At 33.8% G+C, this 10,581-nt stretch overlaps 2 protein-coding genes across 2 annotated transcripts; one reads left to right on the plus strand and one right to left on the minus strand.

Annotated features, from left to right (window-relative positions):
• The first annotated feature begins 4,912 nt into the window (after nucleotides 1-4,912).
• On the plus strand, nucleotides 4,913-8,708 carry LOC132192287 (monodehydroascorbate reductase, seedling isozyme). Its single transcript, XM_059607572.1, has 10 exons — nucleotides 4,913-5,069; nucleotides 5,575-5,646; nucleotides 6,258-6,309; nucleotides 6,435-6,515; nucleotides 6,719-6,837; nucleotides 6,925-7,144; nucleotides 7,274-7,392; nucleotides 7,481-7,606; nucleotides 7,750-7,890; nucleotides 8,240-8,708. Exons 1-10 carry the CDS (start codon nucleotides 5,019-5,021, stop codon nucleotides 8,561-8,563), a joined length of 1,305 nt encoding a protein of 434 aa, XP_059463555.1. The 5' UTR covers nucleotides 4,913-5,018; the 3' UTR covers nucleotides 8,564-8,708.
• A 983-nt stretch (nucleotides 8,709-9,691) lies between these two features.
• Nucleotides 9,692-10,581, minus strand: LOC132162136 (large ribosomal subunit protein P2B-like). Its single transcript, XM_059572395.1, has 3 exons — nucleotides 10,494-10,581; nucleotides 9,932-10,164; nucleotides 9,692-9,718 (listed from the first exon to the last, which is right to left on the minus strand). The coding sequence occupies exons 1-3, from the start codon at nucleotides 10,579-10,581 to the stop codon at nucleotides 9,692-9,694; spliced, it is 348 nt and encodes a 115-aa protein (XP_059428378.1).

Raw genomic sequence — 10,581 nt, forward strand, 5'->3', positions numbered from 1 at the left:
TTAAAACTCCATGAGAGTCCTGTGATAAAAATAAAATCCTAAGAGAAAAAAAATAAAGTTACCAAACCTCAAAAGAGTATTTGATATTTAATCCTATTTTTAAAAATATAAAAAATATATATATGCAATAAAATAACACTAAACACATCTCAATAAACTATTTAATTTTTCCTTTTCTTTTTAATAATAATCAGTCATTTGCCTACCACTCGAAGCTGGAGGTCTAGGGCAACTTTTCATGAGGTGAACAGGAAATAGGGCTATCATTGCTTCCATTATGTCATACATAGGGACAACACCATTTTCGTAGGGTGGGCAACAAGGTAATCAAGATTAACTTTGCAGGAGATAAGAAGAGTAAGACCCTCAAATCCTAGCAAGACAAGAATGACAAGCCACTATACCGATCGAGAGTAGGACTCTCCACTAAATATGCAATTAATTCACACTCTTACTTTGTCAATTTACCGTTATTCTTATTAGTTATAATTAAAGCATTGAAAGTGTTCAGGTTGAACCTACGATAGACGTCTCTAATTGTTTGTTTTTCTATCAAAATAAATTAGGATCAATTGGGCAAGAAGAGGCTCGCTGGTCAAGCCCAAGATTAATCTTATTCAACTTTTCTTAAAAAGATGAATAAGATATTTTGACACCATGGTATATAGAAATGCTAAGATGCGATTGTACACCAATGAGACGTATTGCAACAGTTTCTCTCTCACCATGTCAGATTACAGTTTTTTCGTGCCTATAACCTCCGAAAATAAAGAGAGTACAACCCTTAACGAGATATGCAATCATACACACCCTTATTCTGTTAATTTGTTGTTATTCTTACCCACTCTAATTAAAGAATTATAAGTGGTCCAACCGAAACTTCATAGACCTCTCTAATTGTTTGTTTTCCTTTCAACTATCCAAGGTTCTTTGCGTGTGGTCCCAATATCAACATCTATGAAAAGAATTGCGTTATATGTGACAATAAGAACACTATTCATTTCCAATATCATTTAAAAAAAAAATGCAGGAACTTCGGAGCAAAACTATACGTATAAGATAATGACATTCTTCTGATGAAGACAGTGGAACGTCGCGTTCATGAATCACATGGTCTTTGAAAGAGATGGTTAGTTTTTGTTTTTACACTCCTAAAGCCAACTTACAATTTTATGAACAATTTTACTCTCCTCTCCTGTCTCTCTCATCTCCCAAACATCCCTCGTCCTTTTATTTCTGTGTCGGATCAGGATAGATCTTTTGCCCATCGTTTAAATAATAAATTTGGGAAGTTTATTTAAGATTCTGTATTGTGATTTAAAACTGTCCTTCCAACAGTAAGTGCCACCTCACCATCCTCACCGCCACCTTCACTGCTGAATTGTCACCATCAGTGTTCAGGCTGGTGGAGGTAGCTGACCACCACTTTCTACCGTTTCGAAAGCGATTGAACCATCAATATGGCTATAATGGTGGTTTTGCTGCCTTCAATAGCCATGATAGGAGACTGGTAGGGGAGATGCTCTAGTGAGTAGTGAGAGTTATGATAAGGATGATGACTGCTAATAAAATGAGAGTTTTTAAGGTGTTAAACAACACCCGTTACCGCAACACTATTTATTTAATTTTTTAAAAAATTAACATCAAAACATTCCCACTTTTTATATCTCATAATTATTTTTTAAATCACATCATTCACTTTTTATTACTATTTAAATAAATAAAAAATCACTATAAAACAAAATTTTTCATTTTTTAATATTACTTTTTTATATCAATCATTATTTTATTTTTTTAACTGTGAACAGTGCATAAAAAATGAATAATCCAAATTATAGCTCACTCCAGCCGATTTCAATCCAAAATTTTGCACTTGATGCTCATTTTGAATTCGTATAATATTGTTGGATGGTCTTTAGCGTCTCAATTCTAAAAGTTAGATAAATAAGTGAAGAGCCATTCTACAACGGATGTAAGATAATTTACACAATTTGATCCCCTCACACATTGAGCCCTGGGTCGAAGCAGGAGACAATCCATTTCTTCGGTTGATTAATTGTTGGGCAGAGATTTGTTAGTTGAACATGGGCTTTGATATCGGTGTTGGTAGTCTTGAGCCTCTTTTAACTCCAAAAGTTAGTTCAAGAGGTGATATTTTTCCTTACACTTATAAATCGATCATTAGCCATTTCCACAACCGATGTGAAATAACTTCAACAAATATAAAAGGTGTATGAGTGAACAAAAGATTATGACAAAGAGAGAGCTGTTCGTTGTGGTGAGCATTTTTTATTATTATTAATGTGAATCATGTGTCATGGTATGGTCTCCATACGCAGTGTTTACAATCCAGCCAAAAACCTATCAATTATAACTAATAAATAAATAATTCACATGTTCTAGGATTATTTTTCAATGATGAATTACTTCTTCTATTGTTAGCATCAAAAAATCATGGCATCATCTCACAATGCTTTTTAGGGAAGGTTTTTGCTTTTTACCAAATAAAAAACAAAAAGCATTAAAAAGGAACTTCAAAGACAAAACCCTCAAAACTATTTACACTTATTCGTCATATCCTAACACTTTTTCAACCAAACAGCAAAAAAAAAAAACTCGAAATTTTTTTTTATGAAACAAAGTTCTCTAAAGCAAAGTTCATATGATTGTTTTCTCTGTATACCCAATGGGACTCATGAATGTTTTGTCAATTTTGGTAATTGGGCTTTCGAAAGATGGGCCTTTCCCTAGACATGGTATCTTTGTATCTGCTTGAGCTCGTGGTGCTGGCCCAGTTGCGGTTGGGCTAGATTTAAATCAATCCCAAACTTTTTGACATTTTCCCATGATAATTATGTACATTTTTCTCGTATGTTAAATGAGAAAATGTGGAAACATATCAATATAACAACTACGAAAAGTGTTTCAAATCAACCTCAAATTTTTTAAAACCTTTTTCTCATGATAATAATATGAATAGTTCTCAACTTTTTTTATTTTTATTTTATTTTATTTTTTTTATTTTATTTTTTTTATCAACATATTGGTAGGAAGGAATATAAAATATTATAGCTTTTTTTTAAAAAAAAAAAAAAAAAGAAATTGACTTGACATTTCACATGAACCTTACAGCATTAGTCATTAAACAATTAAATAACCTATCAAATTTGTTTGCTTCGTAAAATTGTGACTTGTCAGTTTAATTATTGACTGACAGATATAATAAAAGTTACGTAAACTACCACGTGAGTTCATAAAATTATTATAACAACAGCTACAATAGGATACATTTTCGTTTATCAAACTATTTCATGATATGGCTCTCAAATAATTTGCAAGTATGAATATATTTGATTTTGAAAAATACTTTTTATTTTTGGTTTAAAAAATATTATGAGATAACATAAAGGCTAAAACAGTTTTTGTTTTGTGTTCTTTATTAATATTACATAATAATAATAATAAAAAGTCATTAAAAAATAACAAAAATGGTCAACCTTACTGAACTACGTTATCGTTTGCAGAGGATCAGAACTTCTATGAGGAAATACCGACTACGGTCTTACATCTTTCGTCAGCAATGACGTCAGCGTTTCTTAAAAAATGATTTTCTTCTGCTACGGGAATTCATTTCCTGGAATTCTCAGAGAAATTTTAATTTTTGAAATTTTAGATTTAAGTTATTTATTTTTATTTAAGAGTTATTATTCTGCTATGTGTCTCACTACTAATGAAATAATAATAAATTTTTAATGATATTATTAATACTAATAATCATCATTATTGATACTAATAATCATCATTATTACGTCAGCATTGAATCCTGAACGAAGACTGGTTTTGGGCATTGTGCATTATTGCACTAACTGCTGGGGCCTGGGCCGGGCCTTGGGGACGATTTGTGGCTAGAAAAAGTCAAAATGCTACGCAGACGGCCCTGATTTTGTTAATTGTAAAGTCAATAATAAACGACTGAACTGTGAAAATATTATATAGATATAAGTTAACTTCTTTGTACTAATTGAGACTTAAATATATAAATAATTATAAAATGTTTTGATAATTAATAGTAATTTTTGTTAGTACTTATTAAAAATTGTGACAAAATGGGACGGTCAAATTATAATATTTTTGGAGTACTTAGTCCTTACAATTTTTCATGTCAAATGGTGTTTTTAAACAAAATTGTAAGGGAAATGCTAAGTGTTCTTCTAATATTTTTTTGGTGTCTTCTAAATTATGAGGTAACTTTTAAAATTACCAATAAATTAAAAGTCAATAATAATAATCTCAAATTCAACGATAATTTTACAAGCCACATCACAGTTAAGAAGACACTAAAAGAACACATAGCATTTTCAAAATTGTAAATAGTGCTCCATTTGAAAACACTTTTAAAAAACATGAACTTTAAAAACGTGAAATGCAATGGGCAAGAGTCGCATTTTAGAAATACACAACTTTAAAGGTATTTTAAGACATTATTTTTCAAATTGCAAGTTTTACCAAAAGTTAAATTGCGTTTTAAAACTATTTTTTTTTTTTAAAATTGAACATTTTAAAATCGTTAAATCAAATGAACAATATACTATAAAAATTACACGAAGATTATAAATATAGTAAAAAGTTTATTATTTTTCAGGTCAATAATAGTTTCTTCTGTTTTTTTTTTTTTTTAGTTCAGGTTAAGAATAGTTGACTGTACATAATTATCTAGCTCTATTTACAGTAAACCGTACCATAGTGTGGAAGCCCCATCCAGTCTAGTTCTAGAAAATTGGCTGTCGTGGCGGATGCACAGTCAACAAACGTAAACGGTCAACGGATCGCCACGGGGATAGATTCCGTTTATACGCAGCATCCAGCCAATGAAAACCTAGTCGTCCCATTAATATCTGACAAATCACACGGCTCACACCACATCAGATTGCCTCTCTCCTCTCTATCTTCACCAACGACCGCACTTAAAAGTCACAGAGCACACAGCGAAGGCCAAAAGCTTTCCAACAATCGAAACAATGGCAGAGAAGAGCTTCAAGTACGTGATCGTCGGTGGCGGTGTCGCAGCTGTGAGTTTCTCGATCATCGGCTCTCGTACTTTTACCTCGTCAATTTCATTTTCACGATTAGATAGATTTTCTTGTCGTTTTATCCGTTTTCCGGTGCTAATTCCTAAGTTTTATTTGAATATTGGACCGCTGATGATATTTTGGTTTGTTTTCTTGAGCCTGTGGTTTTGGATTTTGAATAATTGAGCTGAACCCTGTAATTTGGTTCTCGCTGGCTCTATACTTTACACAGATCTAAATGTCATTTTTTCCTCCGATTTTAATTGTTTTCTTTGCGTTTTCAGTCAACGATATGCTTTATATGTTGTTGTTTTTAGCTGAGAAATATTTGGATTAATTAAATTTAAGCTTGTTTTGGCCGAAATTGAACTGAAGTATAAGACCTTGGATCTCCATTCTCTTTTGGTAATCTAAGAAGTGGAAAATTAGACTCAAATTAGATATGTTTATCTGTAATAATTAATTTTTATGCTGAATTTGACGTTGTTGACAAATGACATAATAGGGATATGCAGCTAGGGAGTTTGCCAAACAGGGCCTTAAACCAGGCGAGCTGGCGATCATTTCCAAGGAGGCGGTACACTTTCTTTTACCTTTGTATACTCAATTATCTGGTTAATGTTAAATTCGGTTTGTGAACGCTTTGATTGTGTGGAAATGTTATGCTACTGAGAAGGTTCAGGTAGTTAGTGTTGTTACTGTGGCGTATATTTTGTGCAATTCATGGGCAGAACAGAAAAAAAAATTATTATAAATGCTCATGTGATGTGTATTTAGGAATAACAAGTGTTAATTTGAGCTCAAAATGCATTTTCTTGGTGCCTAGGCTCAAATCTTAAAGCTACATTAGACTTTGACTGAAGTGAAGCTTATTTGTATCGATAGGGAAAATGTAGGTAGTTGCATAGTTTGAACATATTTTAAATTATAGATATAGAAATAATGTGATTGAATATAACTTCAAGATGATATATACTCGTGCCCCCGATGAGATTTAAGTACATGAATTCAATTTTAACCACTTAAATATTCGAAATTTGAAGGCACTGGCAAAACAACTTTCAATTTTATGCTACTTGCTTAATTTTTGAAACTGTTTTACTACTACAGCAGTCGGTGTGGTTTTATTACCTCTTGCAGTAAAATTTTATGGGACTTCTGCTGATTTCTTCTTTCTTATACTTCCAGGTGGCTCCTTATGAACGTCCAGCACTAAGCAAGGCTTACCTTTTCCCCGAGTGTAAGGAGCATTGTTCATAACTTTACTTGTTCAAATTAAGTTAAATCTAAGATATAGTGTTGCACATCTGGCCTTTTACTTACATTGAAGATCACGTTGGTTTCATTCCATGTTCTATTTTCCAGCTCCTGCTAGACTCCCAGGGTTCCATGTCTGTGTCGGAAGTGGAGGAGAGAGATTGCTACCTGAGTGGTACAAAGAGAAAGGTTATGCCACACCCATTACATGCAAATACTGATTTAGTATTGTACGAGTGGTTTCCTGAAACTATAGTGCCTGCCAATAATGTGATGAGATTGAGCAAGCAGTCATTACTGAATTCAGTGTTTTGGTGGCTTCCAATTTGTATATGCCAATGGAGAATGCCCTGGACAACATTTTCTCATGAAAACTCAACTGATGGTTGCAGGAATAGAGTTGATCCTAAGGACAGAAATAGTAAAAGCAGATCTTGCTGCCAAAATTCTAATAAGCGCTGCTGGAGAAACTTTCAAGTATCAGATTTTGATTATTGCAACTGGTTCAAGTGTAAGTGCTGTTAAGTTTTCCAGGAAGCGACTTCTGCTTGCCTTCTCTTACCTTGTTCACACTGTAATGATTTTTACTTTTTCACAGGTTATCAGGTTGACAGACTTTGGTGTGCAAGGAGCAGATGCCAAAAACATCTTCTACTTGAGAGAAATTGATGATGCTGATAAACTTATAGAAGCTTTCAAAGCAAAGAAGAACGGGAAGGCTGTGATTGTTGGAGGAGGATACATTGGTCTTGAGCTTGGCGCAGTTTTGCAAATGAACAATTTTGATGTCAGCATGGTCTACCCTGAGCCATGGTGCAGTAAGTGGAGGCTAATTTTAGCCGTTATTTTGTATAATTGATTCAAATATTTTTGAAATTGGATGACCTACTCTTTGTTGGATTCTTTTGTAGATCCTTCTTTTCTAACTCGGGCCGTGTTTTTTGCAGTGCCTCGGCTTTTCACTTCTGAAATAGCTGCTTTCTATGAGGGTTACTATAAAAATAAAGGAATCAAAATTATTAAGGGAACAGTTGCCGTTGGATTTACTTCTGATTCAAATGGAGAGGTAAGTATTCAATCATTTAGTATTTAAATGTTGATTGTGTGATCTATGAGCTAAAAGCTTTATTGGCAACATTTTGCTCATCATTCAGGTAAAGGAAGTGAAACTTAAGGATGGCAGGGTGCTTGAAGCTGACATTGTTGTTGTTGGTGTTGGGGGAAGGCCCCTTACAACATTATTCAAAGGTCAGGTTGAAGAGGAGAAAGGCGGCATTAAGGTTAGTGTGACTTCTGAGAGGCTATGCTTTTGTTAGACTGGAACTCATGATTGGAATTTCTGTCTTATCATAACGATTGTTATTAGGCTGGAGTCAGATGGCAATTTCGAATTTTAGCTTATGCACAACTTGTTTGATTGCAGACTGATGCGTCCTTTAAAACAAGTGTTACTGGCGTATATGCTGTTGGCGATGTGGCTACTTTCCCTTTGAAATTGTACAATGAATTGAGAAGAGTTGAGCATGTTGACCATGCACGCAAATCTGCTGAGCAGGCTGTGAAGGTGCGTACCTTCCCAAAACTGTCGTTTTCACAAATTATGAGCCCCGTATTGGTATATAGCGTGCGGATCATTTATGATGAAGAGGATGAGCTTCAAAAGAATGATTCGGAGTTCTTGCATAGTAGGACCGTGCAGTATCAGCATTCTAGGATTCCATTTGCTAGTACCATGACCAAAATGAACTATTGGATGTCTAATTGTTCGGGCAATAATGATGGTATCTTGTACCTGAACCGACGGTGGCACGCTTAGAGGACCAAAAACAATGCACATAGCTATATAAAACATGTAATAAAAACATTTATCGTGGGTGGATCTCATAACTATATATCTGTCTTGTTTTTTGCAGGCCGTTAAGGCAAGTGAGGAGGGGAAGACTGTTGAGGAGTATGACTACCTTCCATTCTTCTATTCTCGCTCATTTGATCTGTCATGGCAATTCTATGGCGACAATGTTGGTGACACTGTGCTATTCGGAGACAACAATCCAGCATCACCAAAGCCCAAGTTTGGAACGTACTGGATCAAAGATGGGAAGGTCATTGGAGCTTTCCTAGAGGGTGGGACTCCAGAGGAAAACAAGGCTATAGCCAAAGTTGCAAAGGTTCAACCTCCTGTTGAGAATCCTGATCTGCTCACAAAAGAGGGTCTTTCCTTTGCTGCTAAGATTTAATTACTTTCCTTAATTAGCAGGGGGAAACCTGGACAGGATGCTAGTTTTACATATAACTGTTGCCGCTGGTTTTCACTGGGTTTTGTTAATTACTTCTTGTTTGATTGCATAAATAATGGAAATATGGTTTGCAGTTATTCCTTAAGTTGTATTGCTCTCAAGGATTTGGTACTTTCACCATCAATAGTGTCAATTAAGGAAAAAATATAAAAAAGCCTCAAACTACTAACCGTTTGCAATATAACACATCAATGTTCAAAAGGTACTAAAGTAGCTTTCCAGACTAACAAGTCACTTATTTTTTATATTCCTATGATACCTTTATTCTTTTAACAAATAAAATAATACAATAATTGTAAAAAAAAAATTTAAAAATTCAATAAAGCCAATAGGCGAATAAAAAAAAAAAATAAAAAAAATTTGGAATAAATAATAAATAATTAGTCACAAATTATAAATTACAAATTGCTTCATGTCATGTAAGGTTCTTGAGATATTCCAAAGAAAAAACCTACTAAAGTAGCCCATCAAACTACCAAATTGATTTTATTTTAATATGACATGAAGCAATTTGTAATTTAGGCCAATTAAAGTGATTGATTATTTATTTATTTCAAAAAACTCTTTTTTTTTTTGTATTTATTCGTCCATTGGTTTTTATTTATTTATTTTAAAAAAAAAATTGTTTGGTTTTTTTCATAATTATTTTATAAGTTAAAAGAATAGGTGTATTATAGGAATATAAAAAAATAAGTGGCATTTTTTATACATTTTAATAGTTTGAGGGTTACTTTAAAACCTTTTAAACATTGGGGGCTATATTGCAAACTTTTTAATATTTTTCCCTTATATCTATGATTTTAGATGAAAATCCCATCAAAATAGCATACAGAACAACAGAAGAATAGATGAAAATCTAAGAGGGAGCTCGAATAAAATAATAAACCAAATTCAAATCCAACATCATCGTATAAGCTGCATGCCCACTCAGCAGATGTCTTGTCTACCTAATATAATCTAGAAACTACTACATATATAGCTCTGCAGGACAAAACTTCAACATCCAATTGAAAGCTCCAAATTGAAAAGGAAAGTCTTCATACTGATCAGAGACGCATGACCAACCCCTTAATCAAAGATACTGAACAGCATATCCTGCAACAAGTTCAAGTAAAAGAAAAGGGAATCAGATAAATTTCCAACATTTAACATAATTTATGTGAAGCTTTTTGTTAATTACATGCAAAATCTAACCCGTCTAACCTAACTAAGTTTACTTTTACTATATTATCCAAGGTGGCAATTCATAAATGAGAAGTGCAAAATTAGAGTACTATTCCCAAGAAAATTATGTCAAGAAAGGCTTACTTCTTCTTCTCCTTCTTCTTCCTCCTCCTCCTCCACCTTTTCCTCTTTGTTTGGCTCAGCAGCAGCAGCACCAACATCAGCGGTGGTTGCAGGGACGGTTACTGCGGCACTACAAGCAGAAGACACTGAGACTAACTTCTCCCGCCCTGCAGCAATAAGTTCTGCCATGTCTTTGCCCTCAACTTGCGAAATAAAATACTCAATCCTATGATCATTATCAGCTTCAGCTCCAACTGAAAGCCAAGAAACAGTCAAAAGCTAAACTCAAATCATATGCTCTTGTAGGTAATGATAAGAGAGGATTTGTATTGAATGGGTAATTACAAACGATGAAGCTCTCAAAAGGTAGAGCAAAGTGTCAGCCAAACAATGCCTTTTAGACAATTCATCCTAATCTATATATCAACATATGCAAATATGTTGTTATAAACTTAATCACATGATTCACGTACATCGACCAACTGTCAAACTACAAGATTCAAACTAATATATATGTATATACTAGTTTGAACCATAAACAAGAACAAGGAAAGAAAGCGTAGAGAGAAGAAAAAAAAGGTACCGGAGGCAAGAATGTTCCTGATATCTTCAGCGGAGGGGCTTGTGTTCCCTCCCAAAACAGCCAGCAAATACGCAGCGATCACCTTCAT

This window comes from Corylus avellana, chromosome ca9 (genome assembly GCF_901000735.1).
Source record: "Corylus avellana chromosome ca9, CavTom2PMs-1.0".
Taxonomy (NCBI): Eukaryota; Viridiplantae; Streptophyta; class Magnoliopsida; order Fagales; family Betulaceae; genus Corylus; species Corylus avellana.

Excerpts from the sequence above, each read along its gene's own strand:
- LOC132192287 (XM_059607572.1), top strand. The coding sequence starts at position 5,019 with ATGGCAGAGAAGAGCTTCAAGTACGTGATCGTCGGTGGCGGTGTCGCA. Across the intron at positions 6,310-6,434 it reads GGCTTACCTTTTCCCCGAGT|CTCCTGCTAGACTCCCAGGG; the intron begins GTAAGGAGCATT and ends TCTATTTTCCAG. Across the intron at positions 7,891-8,239 it reads CTGCTGAGCAGGCTGTGAAG|GCCGTTAAGGCAAGTGAGGA; the intron begins GTGCGTACCTTC and ends TGTTTTTTGCAG.
- LOC132162136 (XM_059572395.1), bottom strand. The coding sequence starts at position 10,581 with ATGAAGGTGATCGCTGCGTATTTGCTGGCTGTTTTGGGAGGGAACACA. Across the intron at positions 10,165-10,493 it reads CAGGAACATTCTTGCCTCCG|TTGGAGCTGAAGCTGATAAT; the intron begins GTACCTTTTTTT and ends CTTGGCTTTCAG. Across the intron at positions 9,719-9,931 it reads AAGAAGAAGGAGAAGAAGAA|GATATGCTGTTCAGTATCTT; the intron begins GTAAGCCTTTCT and ends AACTTGTTGCAG.